Source organism: Mustela nigripes, chromosome 1, assembly GCF_022355385.1.
Source record: "Mustela nigripes isolate SB6536 chromosome 1, MUSNIG.SB6536, whole genome shotgun sequence".
Lineage (NCBI taxonomy): Eukaryota > Metazoa > Chordata > Mammalia > Carnivora > Mustelidae > Mustela > Mustela nigripes.
In genome coordinates, this window is record NC_081557.1 from 261,620,903 (window position 1) to 261,643,895 (window position 22,993).

At 42.6% G+C, this 22,993-nt stretch overlaps 1 protein-coding gene across 3 annotated transcripts in view; it reads right to left on the reverse strand.

Annotated features, from left to right (window-relative positions):
• RASSF6 (Ras association domain family member 6) overlaps positions 1 to 22,993 on the reverse strand; it is a 45,621-nt gene that overhangs the window by 21,351 nt on the left and 1,277 nt on the right. For 2 of the 3 annotated variants that reach the window (XM_059396802.1, XM_059396810.1), the window contains exon 2: positions 13,551 to 13,648. In XM_059396802.1, coding sequence (XP_059252785.1) covers positions 13,551 to 13,612 — 62 coding nt within the window. In that variant the 5' untranslated portion in view covers positions 13,613 to 13,648. Of the gene's footprint in view, positions 1 to 13,550; positions 13,649 to 17,577; positions 17,753 to 22,993 lie in introns of all 3 variants that reach the window. The other variant, XM_059396817.1, reaches the window with a different exon arrangement.

Sequence of the window (22,993 nt, forward strand, 5' to 3'; positions counted from 1 at the left end):
GAACTCTCCAGCATCTTTTCATTATTCAGGATAAAAGCCAACATCCTTCCAATGACTTAAAAGGCCAGATGTGATCTGGACTTCTCTTTCCCTTTGATCTCATTTCCTGCTATTCATTTCTTCACTCACTGCACTCTAGCCACTGGCTTCCTTAATGTTCCTTGAAGATGTCAGGCACACTCTAACCTCAGGGCCTTTGCACTTGCTGATCACCCTATCCAGAATGACTTCTCCTCTTACCCCCCACCCAGTGTCACACTGTTTACACATTTTCTTTAACTTTTTACTCAGAAGGCACCATCTCAATCTAAAGGTTTGCCTTCTCCCAACATTCATACCCTGCCTTCTTACCTCTGCCCCTTCATCACCTCTAACCTTGTACACATTTAATTTATTTGTCTGATATTTGGTCTCTCTCTCCATAGCTCCATGAGAACAGGTGTTCCTGTATGTTTTGTTTGCACTATATTCCATGTGCCCAGAAAAGTGTTTGGTACATAGTAAGAACTCTATGAACACCAGTTGAATGAATGAAATGATCAGAGAAATTCTTATTCCTAAAATATGAAACATACCAAATAAAGGAGGGAAAGCTTTTTTATACAAGCAGTTTAATGGGGGGGGGGAATCTTATATTAAATTTCCAAATATATCATTTGTTAAAATTTTTATGATCTTCAATATCTTCTCCCTCCCCTAAGAATACTGGATCTATGAGGGTGGGGATTTTGGTCTATTTTATTCATTATTGTCTTCCCAGTGCTAGAGCAGAGACTTTTTCATAGTAGGCTCTTAATCAATGAATGCTTACTGAATATTGAATGATGGAATTCATGTATATTGACTTTTATGCTTGAGACCATGTAAATGCACTCTTTTCATCTGACACTGTAATTTTAATGAGCACATTTGCAAGGTTCTATACACTTCACACAATCACCACATAAAAAGATTCTACAGAATTCCTCCATGCTATGGTTCCATTTCCAACCGAGTTACTTTAGAATTTCAATGTTAATGAATATTTCTATTCTAAATATCATTGCACACACAAGGGACTTGTTCCCTTGGAGTCACTACTGTGGGATATTTCCTAAAAATTATTGTACTAGTAAGGAGTATGAACACGTTTATGGCTCTCATTATTGAATGCCAGGGAAGCATATAGAAATTTCTGGTTCACTTGGGATGCAACTCCTGATATGCTGAGCTGTGAGGGTTGTTATTAAGGCAAATGAATTTTTATATAATCTTATTCCCTTAGCTTCTGTTTCTGATAAAACTGCACAATAAGATATGGTACAAGTATCCTTCAAAGTATTTACTTCAGGACCATGTATAATTAGAAGATATTTTCTGGGATCAAAGCACTTGGAAAATGTTTCTGTACCTGAACAGTATGTGACTAAACCTTCCCCCACAGAAATAAGTCTCCAGATGACTCAGGGAGTCAGCAAACTGTGGTCCTGGGCTATATGTGTTTATCAATGAAGTTTTATTATAATATAGCCACACCAAATTGTTTGCTTATTCTCTGTGGCTGCGTTTCTGCTGTAACTACTGAGCTGAGTAGTTGTGACAGAAGCCATATGACCCACAAAGCCTAAAGTACTTATTATTTGGCCATTGACAGGGCAAGTCGGCCAACCCCTCCCAATCATAACACGCGGTAGTGAATACTACAAAAGTTGTCCATATTTTTCTTAGCACAGGCACGATCATTCTGACTGAATATTAATGGCACTTTGAAAGGATTCCAGAGTGTGAAAGAGTAGTAGAGCTCAGTAAAATGAAGAGTTGGGGTAAAATGAGGAATTAGGAAAAAAAAGCTCACCAGTTATGTAAACAACTATAACAAACCTATAGGTTTCAGTTGTATTCTGAGGATGGGCGAGAGCTTTAAGAGTAGATGCTGCTTACAGTGAACTTCAGGGGCAGAGGGGTGGTGGGATTGAACACGAACAGTGTGAAGAGCTTCCCAGCTAAAGAGGATGTTCACAAGGACATGGGGTGATTTCCCTAGTTTTTGTGGAGAAAGCTCAGAGCATTGGGATTCTAAGAGTAGAACATGCAAATGGGGAGTGGTAAGCGATGAACCAAGAAGCAGGTAGGAACCTCCTGAGCCATTTTAAGAAGCTTGAAATTCTACCCCGCGGGCAGGGGCAGCTACTGAACACTGAACATTCTAGACAAAAGAAAGACATGATGATAAGGGCCCGTAGGGAACTTCCAGGAGACGGATTCCAGGACAAGATGGAAGCAGAGATGAGTGGGACTACTGCAACGGTACAGGCGTGGGGGAGCACAGGAGCAAGGCTGGGTTCCCTGGCAGGTGCTCAAGGGTCCCTCATGCACAGAAGGAAATGGAGTCTAGGTGCGTCCTAAATAAGTACTGGGATTACATGATTTAGGACACTGGAAGATAATCATAAAAATGTTGCCCACGCAGTCCCTAATCAGGTAAGGGGGCAGTGATTTAATACACACTGCCCTGTCAGAGGTAATTGTAACAGATTTTCTGGATCCACTTAAATGTTACATATGGATCTTCCTCCCCTCAAGAAAGGCAACAAATATCTGTGCACCTTTCGGTCTCAGCCACCAAAGAGTTCCCCGCCGATCCTGGATCAGGCTGCTCAGGCTGCTAAGTAACTATTCAGTTGTCCTAACAAAGCTATAAGATGGGTGAGAAGAAATGGATTTCAGATCCAGTCTTCTCGGTTTACACATCTGGGATGTCTAGAGGCCACGGGATGCCCAAGAAATAGACGTAAGGTTCAAACAGCCTACACACTTTATGTTTGATCCAGAAGACACTGGTTTTCTGATAGCTTGGAGTTTTGGAACATGAAGTACTGCATCATAATATATAACAAGATTTACAAAAAACACATCGACCAGTATATAATAAGGATAGTGTTTTAAAGATTTATTTATTTATTTGAGAGAGAGAGTGCACGCACACACACACAGCCAGGGTTGGAGGGAGGAGGGTGAAGGGGCAGAGAGAAGCAGGCTCCCCACTGAGCAGAGAGCTCACTCAGGGCTTGATCCCAGACGCTGAGATCATGACTGAGCCGAAGGCAGTGGCTTAATGGACTAAGCCACCCAGGCGCCCTGATATGGAAAGTATTTAAAGAAAACTGAGGAATGGCAAACTTCCATATAAACTGGACTTCTGACTAAATGAAGGGAGAGAAGTATAACCTTCTCAAGAGAGAAGCTGGCACTGTGCACTGGCAGTGCCGAGATCAGATCCCGATAGAGGCGATGGACACCCAGAATTATTCACAGCAGTTCGAGAAGTGTGCTAATGCTAACCGCAAAACTGGACACGGGGATGACAGGTATAGCACCAGGATGCTGAAGAGGGCTCAGGGCTCCTGTTCCTTTAAGGCTCCCAGCCTGGTTTTACGAGCAATAGTGCATCTAGAATTAACTGTAAAATGCTTAGGTGTACTTTGTACTTTGTGGCCTGAATTGCAGCTGCTCAGCAGATGGGAATTACCCGCACACTGACGTCTGCCGTGAGTAATGGACTTAGCAAGAAATGAGTTCCTCAATCTTATCATGCTATTTAGCTGGCCGGAAGAAACAATATTTATTTGATCTTATAAACCTATAATATTCATGGACACAGGACAGCATGATGGATGGAACGGAGTTATGCCTTGCATCCATAGAGAGAATGGATGTCAAATATTAGTTCTAATGAGAGTTCTTCCTCTTGTTTTAGTAATGATATACAGTGCAATTAAGTGGATATCCAATCCCTTTCCTGGAAACCAAAAACCCTGTCTCACTCTTTACTAAGTGATTCTTACTATTTGGACCCAGTAAAGACAAACCAGAAACACTGTTGCACGGTGTAACCTAACACAAACTTCAGAGGCTCCCAGGAAATAAATCAGAAAAAAAGACAGCCCAGCTTAGCCAGGAAAGGGGTCTTTGGCCTCGGCTGTGCTTCCTGACTTTATGAGACTTCTGCCCCGGGGAGACTTACTGGAAAATGGCGGGGTTCCCGATCAGGCATCCCCAAACTGCGTTGTGACCGCAGCTTTAGAAACAACGTTCTACTGTGCATATTGTTGTGTTTAGGAGAAGGAACCTAACCCATCTGAAAGAGTATCTTTAAAGAGATGAAAAATTGAGGGAGAATAAAAATGTTACCTCGCTGTCTTGTACATTTGGTTCTCCACCCAAAACACATGAATTTTGTTCCTAAGGTTAAATTTGAGCTATGGGATCAACAGTTTTGTGGTAGGTTAAAAAACTGAATTTAAAACTTTCTGTTTTTTAGTAAAATAACCATGAATAAAGTATGTAAAGGTGACCTGGCTGGGACCATGTGCTGGCCGGCAGGACAGGGATCTATTTTATGGGTCGTAGTTCGGTCTACTTCTCAAACTTTATATAATAAGTGCAAAAAGCATATATAATCTTGGCGTAGGTTTACTTTCATAAAAACATAATATAAACTCCTGCACGTTTTTGGAGGTGGAACCAGAAACTGGGACAACAGAAAAATTAGGAGGACCTTATCATGAAACCATTTGCCAAGACAACGTGTCATTTCATATTATTGACGTCTGTGTGATGTCTGCAAACAGCAGCAGAATTCTCTTAAGGCACTTTATCCTGGGGACTGTCAACTTGAAGCCTGGAACTAAAATGGCGAACTTCTGCAGCGACTCTCCTATTAGCCGCCTCAGCTCCAGATCTTTCTGCCTCCAGCCACCTCTCCAGGCTCACCTGAACAAAGAAGGCAGCCTTTCAATCTTTGCATCAAGACCTTCCTCAGCCCAGGAGGTCCTTCACATTTCCATGGCAAATGAAGGGGTTGGGCTCCACAGTTTGAAAACAGCGACATTGGAAGAGGAGGGCTATCTGGATGGCAGTAAAAATGCAAATCCTGAATAACTGGGCAGCCCCGAATTTGTCGACCTCTCCTGACTTCCTTCGAAAGGGCTGCCCTTTTCAAAAAGGAAGGGTTTCTAATATTTCTAGTAATTCTGCTAAAGTATGAGTAATTACTGCTGATGAGCAGGATCAGGGTGCCTGTGGTCTGTTGCCTTTGCTCATCCAAGCAGTTCTGTCCCAGACCCAACTCCTTCCTTCTTCACTGCTGACAACCCGTAATAAAAAGGACCTGCGGGTTGTGTGAACTCCACTACAAATCTGATCAATACGGCAGTATAACCAGCTGTGCCTCCCCTCCCCACGATCACCCCTGGGCTGGCTTAGGCCACTTTGGACTTCCATATTTTGGGGGGGATTCGTCTTTTCCTGGTGAGTCCTGTAAAAACTGGCCCAGAGCCATGAGTAGATAGAAGTGCCAGCTTCTCTCGGGTCCTCAACCCCGAGAACCCAGATAAGAACAAAAGGATTAAAGACTTGGGGAAACTTGAAGTGATGGCGAGCTGGTGGATACGAAACAAAGAAAAATGCCCAGTGTTTTCTTGATGATGAACTAACCGTACAGTTGAAGAGAGGGGCCTTAGCTACACAGAACGATGTCACTAGGTGTGGATAAGACCTAAAAGAGGGCTTAAAAGGGAGAGGGAAAAGAGTATCATTCGCTAAAATGCCAGTGCTTCTGAAGAACACGGGTGAGTGCTCTAGATCTGACATCTGCTTTTTTTTTTAAAGGATTTTATGTATTCATTTGAGAGAGAGAGACAGAGTACAAGCAGGAGGAGAGGCTGAGGGAGAAGCAGGCTCCCCGCTGAGCAGGGAGCCCCATTTGGGGTTCGATCTCAGGACTCTGGGATCATGACCTGAGCCAAAGGTAGACGCTCAACCAACTGAGCCACTCAGGCACCCCTGATATCTGATTTTTCAGAGAATTCCTTTCTAAGGGTGAACCTCAGTAATTGATATTTTAACACACTAGTGCACCTTCCAACAATTTCAGATGAAGGAAGATACGTATCCAACCCCCGTTCCTCTAGGGTTGGGCTTTTAAAGACTTTAATGAAAAGGCTTAAAAAAACTCACGATCTATTACTGCAGCTGTCAGCTTCCATGAGTTGCTCCCATCTCGGACCCCTTTTCTGTCATCACACACAGCTGAATTCCTAGAGGCAGCCGAGCAGTTTGTGGACAGGGAAGAGAGCAGGAAGGAAGCCTCTGCTCCGTAATCGTCTTCCCCGGCCTGAAACACAGGGAGCTATGGTCTCTGGTTCACAGCCCTCATATTATTCACTAATCAGCACCGGTTTTATATTTTTATTCCAATCCAAAGTACGGACTCGGAACTACCTCCACTTTAATGAAGTAGTCGCTTTTCTTGTTGCGGCCGAGTGTTTTGGAGAGAACCAGTACCGATGTGTGAATGGTGTTAGGACCGAGAACGGAGACCTGTTTATCCGTTTTCCTGCTTTCTCATTTCGAGATCCTTTGGCTCTGACCCCTTTCCATCTCAAAGCCAGCATTGACCATTCTCAGCAGACTCGCTGGGACAGACGCTCCTCACAAAGCTCTCCTGACTTCCCATAGTCAAAGACCCTTGGGATTATATTGGGCCCATATAAAAATATCTCTCTAAGGTCAGTTGATTAGTAATCTTAATTCTGTTTTGCCATGCAACGTGAAATATTCGCAGGTTCGGGGCTTAGGTTGTAACCATCTCTGGGAGGCTGTTATTTTGTCCATCACAAGATTCCGGAATGACACCTATCCTGGGATTGTCTGAACACCCGGGAGGCATCTCATTAGAAATTAAAATCTGTATTTTAACCAAGACACCCAGGAAATACACATACATTAAAGAGAAGCCCTGGTTTCATCACTCTACCCCTAGACGTGAAACAGTATTGAAGGGTAGCACATGCCAACACACTAAGGTTGCGATTTAGGTCTCCGAGGTTGGATACTTGCACACTCAGGCATGGTCGGAGAAAGTCTGATGGGTCACTATGGAACAGACAATGCAACAGATGCCTGGGGGACTGCAGCGCATACAGCCAATGACGCCCCTGCAGTGAACGGACGTCCTTTCTCTAGGAGGAGGACAGAAGAAAACGAAAGAGCAGAATCAGAAATCTGCTGATTTGACCCAGGATAAATGCTCAAAGCACAATAAAACAGGATCACGTGATGCATGGCATCACGTGAAAGATGTGCCAGAGCGGGACATCGGGAGGACTGACATATCCAACTGAGACCACAGTCATGGGAAGGAGCCTGCCATGCGAAGAGTCAAGCAGAGCAGAGCAATGCATCTAACCAGAGATGCACTGCCTGCGTGCAAGACTAAACTTAGCGTGTTTGGAGGAGAGAGAGAAGGGAAGAGTGGTTAAGATGAGGTTCTAAACGTCCTCGGGCCAGATCACATTGGGCCTTAGAGCCCTCTTATGGTCAAGAGTCTATAATAGGAATCTACTGGCTTCAAGCAGGATGTTGTGCCTTACACTGTAAAGGGCCCTCCTGGCTGCTGGGGGCAGTGGCTACGGGGATGGGGAACGGAAGCAGGCGGCCCCATGAGGACACTGCCGCAGTTGCCCAGGCAAGAGATAATGGGGGCTTGGACTGGATGGAGAGAAGTGCTTGGCTTTTGGAGGTGGAGCCAGCTGGACTTGGGGCAGGGTTGGGTATAAAGACGAGGGGATGGAGCAACTGGGCTGGTTTGCGGCTTAAACTGGGATCTTGCTTCGCATTCTCCCATGTGTCGAACTTTCATTTTGGGTTTTTCTAATCCAAGCCTTATACATTTTTCTTTCTTTTTTTAAAAGTTTTTATTTACTTATTTGAGGGAGAAAGAGAGAGAGGAGTTTGAGCAAAGGGAGAGGGAGGGAGAGACGCAGACTCTCCACTGAGCGGGGAGCTCAGTGCAGCTCGATCCCAGGATCCCCGGACCACGACCCGAGCCAAAGGCAGCCACCCAACGACCGATCCACCCAGGTGGTCCCAGGCCTTACACATTTTTAAAACCAGCTGACAAGTAAACACAAGTGTGCCATGCAGCTCTGGTCATGACTGGAGCAGACGCGGGTTGCCTGTGCATAACACCCTTTGTGTATGAATAGTTAGAGGCTTTTGTGCTTGCTGAGAAGGGCTACCCTGTCTCCTCAGCCCAAGGCCCCCATTCTCCAGCGAGGGGCAAACCAACAGTCTCTTGTTACCAGAGTGTCTGGAACACAGCAGGTGGTCTGTGGTCCTCGGGACCATGCCCCTGAGCCGGAGCTAAGGACAGGAGCTTTCTTGGTACCAAGGTACCAGGCTCTTTCCCTGCTCTTCTGCAATGCTGCCAGGACTCTGACCGCTGATTCTCCTTACATTTGAAACTATATATATTGGGGCACTTGGGTGGCTCAGGCAGTTAAGTGTCTGCCTTCAGCTCAGGTCATGATCCCAGGGTCCAGGGATCAAGTCCCACATCGGGCTCCCCGCTCAGCGAGGAGCCTGCTTCTCCCTCTCCCTCTGCCTGCCGGCATCCACCCCCGCTTGTGCTCTCTGTGTCATATAAATAAATAAAATCTTAAAAAAGAAAGAAAGAAAGAAAAAGAAGCGATAATATATTAAGTGACCTCCTTGTTTTTCTTCCGGGCATCCGCCTTACACTTCAGCCTCTACACAGAGCTCACAGAACATGCCGTGGCATCTGCTTTGCCCAACGTACTTTCAGGAGATGCTTTTCCCTGTGTCCTGTACCCCACCCCCACCCTGGGCACTTTTCACTTGCTGGCACTCTGAGCTCCCCCTGGCCGTAAGGACTTCAGGCAATCTCCCCGTGTCAGGAATGCTCTCCCGCTCACTCTTAAACTTGCGCGCTTCTCCTTGTTCAGATCTCAGGGATCGCGCCCTGCTTAAGCGAGGTCCCTCTTCTCTAAAGGGTCCCTCTCCTTCTGAACACTTAGCTCACTTTAATATCAGGACTTCAGACCTGTGGTTCTCCAAGTGTGACTCCCAGACCAGTAGCACCTGCAGCAGGTGGGGACTGAGACGTGGGAACGCTCACTCCAGTCCGGACCTACTGCGTCACAGTCTGGGAACGGAGCCCTGCAATCGCCTGTGTAGCAAGCCCTTCAGATGATGCTGGTGAAGAGATCTGAAGCTTCAGGTGGCTCTTTTCTATTTGTGCTCAAAATTCTATACTCTAGTATGGAATATTATATTATGGAATATTCTAGTACATCTTCTGGTTCATGGTATGTTCTCAGTAATTGTTTAAGGAAGAAAATATAGAAAATTAAAGCCTGCCCTATCTTTTTAAGATTTTATTTATTTATTTATTTATTTATTTGAGAGAGAGAGAGAGAGAGAGAGAGAGCGAGCGCACGCAAGCAGGAGAAGGGGCAGAAGGAGAGGGAGAGAATCTGGAGCAGACTCTGTGCTGAGGGCAGAGCCTGACCTGAGGCTCAATCTTAGGACCCTGAGATCACAACCTGAGCTGAAATCAAGAGTTAGGCGCTTAATGGACTGAGCCACTCACGTGCCCCCTGACCTGGTTTTAGAGGGGGAAAAAAATCTTTCACCAGTGTTACACATCCTGAAATTCAAGTAAATTCCATAAGTTAATGTATTTCTCCTCTCTGAATTTTGATTTTATCAGATTTCCTATTGAAATATTTTCAGTGTATATTGGAGGGATGGATAATCTTATTTTGTAGCTGACCAAAGTGATAATAAGTAAATTTCATTGGGAATAACAGTCATATTGGTATGCCTCACTTCTGTCAATGCTGATTAAAACATATCTGACATAAAGAAAGCTAAATAAATGAATTTTTTCACATATCTGGGGGGACATTATTGACCATTTTTGACCTAGTAACTAACATGATACCCAGTTTTCATTATGAAGATTTCAAACCTAATAATGGAAATGTTAAAATACATCTTTAAAAACATGGGTGCCTGGGTGGCTCAGTGGGTTAAGCCGCTGCCTTCGGCTCAGGTCATGATCTCAGAGTCCTGGGATCGAGTCCCGCATCAGGCTCTCTGCTCAGCAGGGAGCCTGCTTCCTCATCTCTCTCTCTGCCTACTTGTGATCTCTCTCTGTCAAATAAATAAATAAAATCTTAAAAAAAAAATAAAAACAATCCTCACACAGAAAAAAAATTCTCCAATTTAAAGGAGATGGTCTCTGGGCACCTGGGTGGCTCAGTGGGTTAAGCGTCTGCCTTCGGCTCAGGTCATGATCCCAGAGTCCTGGGATGGAGCTCTGCATTGGGTTCCCTGCTCAGCAGGGAGCCTGCTTCTCCCTCTCCCTCTCCCTGCTGCTCTGCATACTTGTGTTCTCTATCGCTCTGTCAAATAAATAAATAAAATCTTTTAAAAAATAAATAAAGGAGATGGTCCCAAACATATCTTGAACTTTTTTTCCTGATTTATTTTAATATTCTGACTCCTTAATAAAAATATGTCAGGGAGGGTTCCCTTATCCTTTGTTAAAGACAGTCCAGTGGCCTTCGGGAGAATGGTGTCCTCTTCCTCAGCCTACCTGCAGAGCACGCCGAGGCACGCGGTGTTTGCTCTCCTCTGATGGAGAGAAGACCCTGGCCATGGAAACTGGGCCAACGTTGCCCTCTGGCTCTACTGGCCAGGTAGGAGCAGCCTCTGGAACACTGGCTCTTTGTGCTGAATTTGTGCTAAGAGGTGCCGGTGGCTGATTCCTTTGTTTCAGCAAAGGGTGCCTGGCCAGCATGCTTGGAAAAAGACACTGTTCGGAATAATGCACTTCAAGCCGCACTTTATTACATCATGCTAATTAAAGTTATTTACTGAGGATGGGAAGGCACACATGCCCCATGGGCTGCTCTGGGAGAGCTGCAGCCTGCGAGGGTCTGTATTAGGTTCCCAAGTAGGAGAACAAGTTACCATTCTGAGAATGAAATCTGATCTGCATTCTCAAACCGGATTTGAACATTTTTTCAAGTACATGGTTGGCATTCACTCACTTCTAAAGTGTCCTGATTTTAGCCTAGGACCTGAAATGAGCGAGCTTTGCCAGCAACCAGATGGAACCATTTTTTTTTTTAAACTCAGCTCACTTAGAATATTTACCATGTGTTGCACCAGAGCAGTGATGACCCCAGGCAATGAAAAGGCAACTAGAAACTTCATTTGAGCATGATTCTGGCGCTGCCAACACCCTTTATCCAGGGAAATGTCTAAACTTGGAGAATTCTCATTCAGCAGTAAGACATAAATGTTATATTGTTGCTACACTATTAATACCATGACCTCTTATTTTCTTGATCATATGTAGCTCTCATGAAATTTGCGGAAGCCAAAATTTCCATCAAGCACGTTCTATTTTCCTACTATTTTCCATTATTTTCATGTGTTTCTGTGCAGGAAAATAAAAATCCCTTCATAAGTTTATAATTTCTGTCTTGTTCGCGTAGTACGGAGTGGGAGCCGAATGACTCTCTGTCCAGTGAATCAAAGAATGGGCGAGTTTGGTAGATTTGTGACAAGTTGGATATCACAGGTGGTCAGTGGTATTCTTATAATTTGTGGCAACTGTTTTTTTTTTAAATTTTTTATTTTTTATAAACATATATTTTTATCCCCAGGGGTACAGGTCTGTGAATCGCCAGGTTTACACACTTCACAGCACTCACCAAAGCACATACCCTCCCCAATGTCCATAGTGGCAACTGTTTTTAAAGATTTCTCCAGGTGGTTAGAAGTTCTCGCGTTAATCCCTTCCTCCTCTGAGCAGGGGTTCCTAGAATTGAGTACGCATCAGAAATAACCTGATTAACTGTGGAGTGGAGCCCAGGATCTGCATTGTTACCAAATTTTCTGATGGGTGGGGGGCAGCCCATGGACTGCATTTTGAGAAATGCTATCTTCCAGTCTAGGGTTCGTGTAAATGTTGCAATATTTTATTTTACCACCCGGAGCTCCAGTTAATACGCGGATACCAGTGTGTGAAAGGGGGTCTGGGTTACAGAAGGTAAACAATCGGTCCTCTATGTGGTCAAGTCAAAATATGACACAAAATAAGGATCACTAGAATCTCAAACCCTCCCCCACCCCAACCAAATGTGGTTTGTCTCTTCCGTCAAAATATATGCAGAATCCGGCCTTTCTTTTTAATCTCCACTACTGCCGCCTTGGCTCAAGGCACCATCATCTCGACGCTGAACTATCGGCTCCTTGATCATTTCTCTGCTTCCATCCTTGTGCCCCTTTTCAGCCTCCTCCTAACCTCACACAGACTGATCATTCACTCATGTGCTCCGTATCCATCAACGGCGTCTCCTGTCATAAGTGGGCAAGCTGGGGTCTCACAATGGCCTGTGAAATCCCGTACGCTCTGGCCCATGATGTCAGGAACTTCGGCTTCTGCTGTCCGTCCTGCTTCGTTTCCCCACACTGGCTTCCTCCACCCTTAGACGTGTGCACCTGCCTCAGGGCTGTGACCTGCTGTCCCCTTTGCTCCCAGCCAGCTGCCTGCACAGCTGCTTTCTCACCTCCTGCAGGCTTTTCTTCTAGTGTTACTTCCCCACTAAGAGCTTCCCCGGGCCATCCAGTAGGACACCACAAACCCCTGCTGTCCTCCCCTGGCACTCATTATTCCCTTTCTGCTTTATTTTTATTCTTCATACCTTTGGTCTCTAATGATATACATTGTTACTCATTTGTCTTACACAGTCACTGTATCCCCCTTTTAGGAGGCTACCCCATGAGGCTGGGAGCTTTGTTGGGCTCACTGCGGAACACTCAGGGCCCAGAAGAATCCCCATCCACAGGGAGAAGTTAGTAAGTTCCTAAGTAATGAAAAGAAGAATCCACTGTCTTCTGCGTCCCATATTCTTCCCCCTCTTGTCTGTCATGTGTGTCCTCCAGGTGTGACTCTAATTCCGTTTTGGACCATAGTTGTTCTCTCTCTCTCTATGGCCCAATCCGGCATCATTTACATCCATTTGCCTCTATTGTTTGTTTGGCTTTGTTCCTCTTCCCTGTGAGACGTGGGTCCGCTTCTGGACCCCTCAGTTTCTTTTTTCGTACTGTGTCGTCTTTCTCCTCGTCCGCTTCTGCTCCAGCTCAGCCAATTCAGTCCTCAGCTTTACTTCTAGAGGTTTCAAGTCCCTGATCTGTTGTTCCCCAACCCATGTAAGACGATGTCTGCTGTGTGCAAGGAAACAACTGTGGATGTCCCGTATGTTGCGGAACTTAACACCCAGGGGAACACGGTGAAGATGGGGTGCGTCCTGAGGAGCAAGAGAGGGAGAGGAGAGGACAGGGAAACCTGTTTGGGGCCCTGGACTAGTTCTTTGGTTATGTCATTTATGAGGAGCCTTGGATCTTTTACTTGAGGCAGTTTCTGAGAATTCTGCCAACTATGAAAATAGAAATTTAGCATTTAAGTAAATTAGACCACTACTTAGGAAGCATGAGGCATTCTTCCGTGAGAGGTTATGGGTTAGCAGTCTTTAGGACCATATTTTTTCAAATTCCTATTCAATGTCCCCACCGTTGATTCATATTATTGATCTTTAGGTCATATGTCATGCTTAGAATGACACAGTGCCAGGGCAGAATTCATGAACGACCATGGAACAGCATAACACATAATAGAGACATATAATTACCCGGTAATAAATGTCCTCTCATTAACGAAGATCCACGAAGCACACTGGTGAGCCATCATCATCCTCGTTTCCCCTTTTTGTGGTCATCTGAGGATACCCTAAGACATTAGAATAGTATTAATGGTCTATTCCTGTGATATACTCAGAAAAGAGTTTCTGACTTAAACTGAAATGCTGTGTCGTGTCCCTTGTGTGTAAAAGTATTTGGGGAAATTTTTAAGCGGAGCGGTGTTTCATATATGGGCATGAAGGTTGGGTTGGGGAGGGAAGGAAAGAGGATTTTTTTTTTTTTTTTACCGTGTGCCCTGGGTCCTATACTCTATACCTGAGCCAGTCTATAGATGTCACCGCATTTAATCCTCAGACTCTCCCAGCGAGGTGTGGGCATTCTCACCTGTGTTCCGACACAAGTGGTGTCGGAATGTCTTTAAGTCTGAATGTCTTTAAGACCTCTCCTTTCTTCTTTCCGCCAACATAATTTTTGCATTTCAGAAAGGTTATATAGATGAAAATCTTTGACTTCCTATCAGTTTGTCTGTTCTAAGATTCTTTCCAAAGACTTTTTCTATATCTGTGGGAATTAATATCGAGGATAAGGGAGATGCCCTCCAAAACGTTCATTGGTAAGGAACTAAGCTCAGAGTTCATATTTGTAACTACAACTCACTTTGAGTGAGTTTCCAAATAGAAAAATCCATTTTACCCCCCATGATATATGTCCCATTTAAAATTAAAAATTACATTCTTCATATAATTTAGGGGAAATAAGTAGTAAAAGAAGAGGAACATATAACTTAATTAAAACAATCTCTAAAGAAAAAGGGGCATAAAGTGGGCATATGAAAAAATACTAGGTGAACCAGAAATATATAACTTGATATACGGTCTTCCCCTTGGTAATGAATTTGAGAGGCTGAGAGCTATACAATGGGAAGATAGTGAGAGAGAAAGGCAGACATAATAGAGTGATATTTCTAAGAAAGTATGATACAAACCACAATGCGGGCCCATGATAAATGCAAATGATTTGCAAATTTGTAAGTGAAACCCTGGATCAAAATTGTGCTGAAAATCACTTTCCAGTTGGTGGCCATATTAACTATGCTTTTGGTAATGAATATACCCAGTATGGCTAAATTTGGCATAACTCCTGTTAGAAATCCTATTTCTGAATTTTTACTATTTGATTCGGAATACACTCTTAAAGATTTTTTTTTTTCATTTTTCAATTTATCCATAGTTCTGATACTACCAGGTTTTAGTGATACAGAAGTTATCTTTCTGTTCTATCTTTCTATAAATGCACAGATGTGCTTGGGATGTTTAAAAGCGCTGTTTCTTGGTGCGAAGCTTACTTTTTATTGAGAAGTATTAAAAAAAAATAAAAAAGAAACTGCATGAAGAACTTTGCCTGGCTGGAATAATGTTTCTGAAGCCTTGCTGGTTTTATATTTTATAGTAGAATATCCAGAAATTTATGGGAAAAATGGATGTCTTGCTGTTACCATATTTTTAAAGAAAAATTCCAGAGACTTGTGAAAAAAATGCAGTTTTAAACTTCTGCTTCCTTAGCAGCTCAGTGTTGTTTTCTTTAAGAAGATATTCAATTCCCAAAGGCTTCTATAATCCCCCAAAAAGACATTTTATAATAATTGAAATGTTTTTGGCAACGTGGGAATACAGGATAGTTAAAGTAGGGAACAAATCCTAGGGCAATGTTTGGAGATGTTCTGAAAAGAAGAAAATGTACTATGTCAATAGAAAAACTCCAGAATCACTGGCGCAAGGCAAGGAAGGGTTGGCCAGTGTGTAAGTCTGTTTTTGCAGTATTCCTAGGACGGGTTCTCTCTTATATGATTCTGTGCAAGAGAAGACATTTCTTCTACCCCAGACATTCAACCCCAATTGACTGAACCCTGCCCCAGTCCTGCAGACACGATTTTAAGTTTCCAGGCAGCTAAAATCAAGCTCTGACTCGCAAGTGCTGATGAAGTATGAGGTAACATCCTTCAAGTCTCCTTCAGGCCCTGGAAACCGTGGTCACACATGAATAACATCCTCCTCTATGTCTTCATCTAAATAGCATCAGGGTGTGACTAGAGATTTTAAGTATAACATTTTCTAGTCATTCCATTTTGCTGAAATTAAATATTTAATTCCTACTACTTCAAGCTTAGAGAATCATAGCGAATATAGCCAGGATAAAAAGTTAGGCTAGAGAGAAAAGTTCAATTTTTTATTTAAAATAAGAGGGGAAGGGACTTCCTCTTCTTACTTCTAAATCAGCTTGGTTTGGTTGGAGTAAGATGTTCAGAAGACATTTCATGTCTTCCTTCTCCAGGAGACTAGCAATACCCCCACCAATTGCCCAGAGGAAGGAAAAAAGAAGAAAGGAAAGCTATTTTCACAAAATCCTTGGTGCATATTCTTCTCATAACATATTATTTGAAATTATATAATCTATTTGAAAGCTATGAGCACATCTCACCAGGCAGATTGTAATAGTCTCTAAGCTCAGTTGTTGACTAATTTCTCTTTAGGCTATTGCCATTCTGACCATCACATCATCTTGTTCACAAACCTTCCTGGGATCTCATTCTTAGCAAATAATGTCCAAGTCTCCCAACCTGACATTCAGGTTTTCTGCAATTCCACCAACACCTACTTTTCCAACCTGAAAACCGAAACTTTTCTCAAATATCAGGCCTAATAGTTTAATGGATCTCAACCCACTGACTCTCTCCTTTCCGGTTAGTCTCCTCACACGACAGGGCCCTCGTCACCAGAGGCTGAGGTCCAGACTCCTGCTTCTTCCTCATCTCTGCTCAAGTGGGACCTGAATAAGTTTCCCCATAGCCTATTATCTTCATTGGTGTGATGCCATTTTCTACTTTGTACTTTCTGTGATGCCCCTTCTACCTCGTACTGTCATTCTAGATGTATACCTTACTTCTGTTTCTACTCATAGCTTCTTGCTCAAAGACTTGCGGTCCTCTAGTTGGGCATATATCCCGCTTTGATAGCTCATCATTGGAAGGGGGAATCTCATGAAGATTCATGATGAAAGGGACAGAAGCTTAGGCAACCAGGTAGATTAAGCCTGTGTAGGTCATAAGTTACATGGGTCTTTTAGGCTGCCTTAGGACAAAAACATAGCATGTCCCATGAGTCCAGCCAATCCTAGTTACTCATTCATAGGATCTGGTCTGGGCTGTTTGGTTCTACAGCCTTGGCTCTTGCTTCTAAAACCTGAATTTTGCCTTTAGACGTTGTCATTCTAATCACCCATGAAAAGGGTCCTTGTGGCCCTCTACTGAGAATCCCCCAGTGGCAACTTCATCGTCCAAACCTTCTCCTGGATCCCAATTATTTACCATCTGTCCTCTAAGTTTGCCTCTCCCTGCACCTCCCCTCCCACACTCCAGTGGCCCATGTCTTGTCAAATTTCATTTGTCAAAATGAACCTGTCAAAAACTTGTCAAAATCATTTTCTCTCCTCATTTTCTCGGCCTCTTAGCAGCACTTGACAAGGTTGATTGCTTCCTGCTTTTGAAACCCTTTCTTCTCTTGAGGCTTTTGAGACAAAGCAGTAACCACAACAACTTTGCCTCGCTTTTGTTTTGTTTTGTTGTTTTGCTCTTTCTCAGGTCTCAAGATTTTACTTTCCCTCTGGAATCCTCTGTACCATCATGGGATGCTGCCTTGTTCCTCTAGTCCATCCCCAGCCACGTCCTCTTCTGTGTTTGCACTTCTCCCAGGTAACCGGATCCCTCTCTAAACCAACCACGTTGCTGAGCCACAGCCTCGTGTCACTATCTACTTAGTCAACTTGGATGTATAGCAGGCATCTCTGTATCAATCAACATGGCCAAGACAGGACCACAGACTTCCTTCTGTCTCCAGAATTCCCTCCTCCACAGTTCTTTCCCATCTACTCAATTAGGCACCATAACTAAGACTCAGTTTTATTGTTTACTCTTTCATTATAACCAGATTCCCATCCCAAAGTAAATCCTATGGATTGTACCTCCAATATATATGAGAACCTCAAAAGCTTCTATTTCCAGTGCTGCCACCCTGAGCCAGGCCTTCATCATCTTCCTCCTGGATTTCTGCGTCCGCCTCATGACTCGCTCCCCAGCATCCGCACTGTGACTAGTATTCTACTGTCCACACAGCATCTAGGGTGATGGTTTTAAGGACTGAAACAGATGTCATCATCCCATGATTAAAAGCTTGCTATGGCTTCCAAGAAAGAACTAGAATAAAATATAGCCTCCTTATGATGACCCACAAAATCCTGTCCATCTCTTGCATGTTCATTCCCTTATTTTCCCCACTGATTACATTTCATCTATGTTGGACTTTTTGCTGGTTTTCAGTCACTCCCTAAGCTCATTCTCATTTTAGTGATTTATATTTGTTGCTCCTGCTTGGAGCATCCTATCCTGAGCCTTTCTGTTTCCCCACATGCTTATCTCGGGCCACGTATCTCTCTCTCAGAGGCTTTCCCTTAGCAAGTCTCAGCCAGCCACTACCCTATGATTTCCATTGAGGTACGTAACAGCATCTGAAAAGGTCTTATCCATTCAAGAGTCTGTCCTTCCCAAGCACAAAATGAACTTCTTTGGACCAGGGCTTTTTATTTACCTGTGTTCATCCAGCTCTTAGAATTTTGCCTGGAGCCTGGAAGGAATTCAATGAATATTTTCTGATTGGCTGACTAAATGTCAAGCTGCAGATGTGTCTGAAGAATTCATTGTTAGTTTTGAAGTTTTCTTGACTTCACAGTTAGCATGACAGTTTTGCTGAGACTAGAAGTCAGGTGTATCCTGAACTGAAGAATCACCAGTGGAAGGTTCTTAGAATCACAAGGTGCGGTTGACTGTGATGGGCTAAAGAGCCATTGAAGGAGCTTCCAGGTTAGCTCCTTGTTTATATTTATAAGAAAATAGTTCAAGTATCATTAAAGATCCCAAACCATTGCTGTGGAATCACATTGTCAAACCTGTGAGCTATGATGAAGCAAATCAGAAGATTTCAGATGTGATAAAGGACTCCAGAAGCTCTTACCTTGTTCTCTGAACTCAAGAAGAAAGACGGTTAAATGGAATTTATGGAAGAAAATAAAAACTGGATGAAATTCTTGTTCATGGGCAATATGTGCTAACTGAATAGGAAATAATATTGACTGTACAAACAGTCCCAATATCTGCAAGGTAAAAATATAATTTGGTCAAAGTCTCATTTTATTATTAATTGCCAAGGTGAGAAATAGGTCTGTGAATTCATACAGTTTCCATTCTTCCATTAACCTTGATTCCTAGCAATTCAAACCCTGGTAGGATCTTTGTGAATATCCTCTAAATTATAGAAATTTGGTAGATTTAAGGGTCGGAGCTAGTTTCCTCAGAAGGCTTAAGAGAAGGACAGCAGAGGTCATGATAAGCAGAGAGGAGGATTTATGAAGAAAAGAAAAACGGTAATTCTGGAAGCCTAGAGGTCTTATGTTGGGCATTCACAATTAGCCTGGTAGAACATGAGGAACTATGCCTTGAGGAGGAATTCCGGTAGTTGTTACAAATCTATGTACTTAACTGGAAGGGTGAGTCATAGAAGCTCTCTGGTCCTGAGGCCAGAGTTGGTTGATTTAGGCTGTGTATGAAATAAGATTATTATTCAGTAAGTTCCGTTATTTATGTCTTCATTTTGTCCAGATAGAATGGAGCTTATGAGATAGGAAATGAGACAGGTCCCCCATCTAGTTCTGGAGAAATAAACAGTCCTGGAAGTACTGGGTAGGTCTAAGCTCAGACGGGCCTCAGTGGTGCAACAGGGAAGGGCCGAGACTAGGAAGGTAGACTTGGTCTGAGGCAGGAGCCTGAGAAGGCAGGATCAGCCAGCACCAGCTTGAAGCCACACTGACACACGAGTGTGGCAGAGAGCACCATGCGTGGCTCCCCCTGCTTTGTGTCCTGTCTAGACGGGGGCGTGCCAGGACTGGTCAGTTGTCAGGAGACCAGAGGATGCCAGGGGGATCCCAGCCCCGATGAACTTAAATGGGCCAGTCACATAAAGTACCTTTCTGCGCCCTATCATGCATTAAATGGCTACTTGTGTGAGAGAGGAAACATGGTTCTTGTGTCCTCAACAAAGATTTCATGAGCTCCCTCTCTGGGCCTGCTCCTGTGCTAACCCCCCAAGTGCGGCCTCTCTCTGTATCTGCAGCCCCTTATTCCTGGGGCCGCTGTGGGTGCATGAGGCGTCAAAACAGTCATAATTCTACAACAAACTGAAAGAATACAGGTGCTAATTTTCACAGCGAATGAAATGCAGCTTTTTCATGACTTGCTGCTTTCTCTCTTGGACTGCATTTTATTTTACTGAATTTAATTGCTCCTTTAGAACAGGATTACTGCTTATTTCATTTTTATACCTCCTAGGGTGAGTGTATGTATGCAACTATATAGGCAAAAACATATAGAAAAGAAAGAATGTATTCAATATATAGGGAGGTATATTAAAATAATAACCACCAAATTGTGACCCATGAAATTATGGGTGACAATTATTTTCTTTTTGATTTCATACGTTCTTTCTAAATCATACACAAAGAACATATCTTACATAACACACACCATAAAGGTTGCTTAAAAAAATAAAGAATGGAAAGTAACACATTGGAATAGCAAATGTGTATTTAAATTATGAAGCAAGATTATATTCAGGTCTGCACACATGGAATGTTTTTTTTTTTTTTAATATTGTTTTGGCCTGAAGAAGCAATGGAAAGTTATATGCATTCAGCTCCAAAATAAAGATGTTTCTTCTAAGCTCTGACTAGGAACCTTGAAGTTGAGAAGAGCAGATCTATATATAATTATATGACTTCAAGGAAATGAAAAAAAAAAAAAACCTACCATAATTCCAACCATTATCCAATTCTTAGTAAAACAGGAAAAGAACCCAGAGAAGTGTGGTTTCTGGGAAACATCTGGCTCCACATTTTTCTAAGGAATTTGCCTCATTTGCAAAGATGGGAAAAGCGGGAGGCTGGCATATAAAAACCATCACTTTATTAAGTGATGTGTGTTGCAATGAGAAAATGCTTGTTTTGAGATGCAAATGAAAATGTCTCACAGTGCTTGACTTTAAGACAGGACTGAACCGGAAATGGCTCAAGCACCCAGACTTCTGCGGGAACATGTCATTCCCATCAGTCCCTGTGGAGTCCTGTGTGAAAGGTCACCCTTGACTCTTCTCGTGTGTGCTGACAGGGCACTAGTGCCATGGCTGGACTCTCCCCAGAGCGTCCTCAGGGGACAGGAGCTGTAGCAGAAGCACACACGCCTTCAGCCACCTCAGGACTCAAGGCATCTTGCCGCCGCTCAGTCTGGGAGGGAGCTGTGCAGTCCGCCAAAGGCATCTTCTGGAACTGCTGCTATGGTCTAGCTCCAGAAGTCTCTGCTTCATCTAGAATTTCTGAGAGGAAATTCTCAGCTTGACTTCCCAGGCACTGTGAATCCTTCTTCTCGTTCGTGTGTGGCTGCTCTTGAACCTCACTGACTACTAGACTCTGGGGTGAGGATGGAGAATGGGTCCTTCAGTCATTTCAGTGACTAGGATGCCACTGTCGTCACATTAAAAGGAGACACCTTCACATTCAACTACAGAAAGCAGTAGCATTAGTCCGCTACCTGAAATGAGGTTATGAAGTGATAAAATCACTATATATCTGACAGCTCTGAAAGACATGGAGGGATTTCGGCAACAAAACCAAACTCTCTCTAACATTAGACTTCAGGACAGAGAGAAAATCCTCAGAAGTTCTTTCTCAGAGGTTGTATTTTTCTGATTGACCTACATTTGAAAACTAAAAAAAAAAAATCTAAACTTTAAAAAATATTTAATTCCAGGATGGTTAATATATGGTATAATATTAGTTTTGGGTGTACAATGTAGTGATTGAACATTTCCATACAACACTCCGTGCTTATCACAGCAAGCACACTCCTCAATCCCCAACACATAGTTAACCCATCCGCCACCTCCCCTCTAGTAACCATTAGTTTGTTCTCTACAGTTAGGAGTCTCTTTCTTAGTTTGCTTCTTTCTCTCTCCTCCCCACACTCCTATTTTGTTTGGTTTGTTTCATAAATGTCACATATGAGTGAAATCATATGGTATTTGTCTTTTTTTCACTGACTTATTTTACTTAGCGTAATACTCTCTAGATCCATTCAGGTCATTGTAAATGGCAAGATAAAAATCAAACTTTTACAGGAAGCCCATGTATCTCTAATAATCCTAAATTCCCTATGTTCAATGAATCTGTACAAGTACATTGACGGTTCACATTAGATTTCTATTTGAATGAAAAGTATAGGATGCTTCTTATTTTAGGAAGTTAAAAGTTAAAACAAGTATCAAATATGAAACTTTGAATTACACATTAAAAACATGTTACATTTGTGTTACACTATTTCTAATATAACTGAGAAGGTTATTTTTTTAATCATTGCTGATATCTCTCTTTCTCGATGGACCAAAGCATTTAATAGTTTATCGTAAAATTGTTATATGTATTAGAAATAGTAGAGAAATATATGTATGCTAAAAGAGAGTTTAACTATGAAAACAATGTATTTATGTGGTTAGGTAAATTAATCTCAAGTTAATCTCAAATATGGTTAAGTATAATCTCAGTTGGGGCTACTGTTTATTGTGTAGACATACACCATTAAGAAGTATTATGTAACTTGGCTTAAGAAGTTCCAACCATATCTATTCAGCATAAAGGGATATTTCCTCTTTGAAAAACAGTTGGTGACTACTGATACTGTAATTTATTCTAAGTAGATTAGATGATTTTATAAATTTTTAGATGTAAACACTCAACAAAATCGAAACCCATAGGACAATAACATAATAAAGTTCAGTCTTGTTGGCTTTAGAACTCTATCCCTAATTCTCTAGTCAATTTCCAGTTATCAGTACATTGGAGAATTTCAAATCTGTAGTCCAAAACAAGAATTCATTAAAACAATGATGATATTAAGCTAGGGTCAACTGCAAGCTGTTTAAATATATATATTAATGAAATGAAAAGATAAAATGTTGTTAGTGAAAATACTTTGCTAGTCGCAACTTCCAAATTTGACCCCTCATCAAAGTTACCCACTTTAATAAAACTAACAGCAACATTAATGGAAGTGCCCTTTACATAAAGTTTCATGAAGTAAGGTCACTTCCCTATGATTTAAGTTCAGAGGTAAAGACCAACAAAACACCAGTATCGTTCCTGTATGTTTCTTGTCCATAAATGCAAATGGAAGTCTGTAACACTTGAACATAAGCAACACAATATAAAGTCATGGACTACATGGTCTATTTTGTCAAAGTGGTTCAAGGGCAAGCTGTCTTATAAAACTAACTGTCATGTG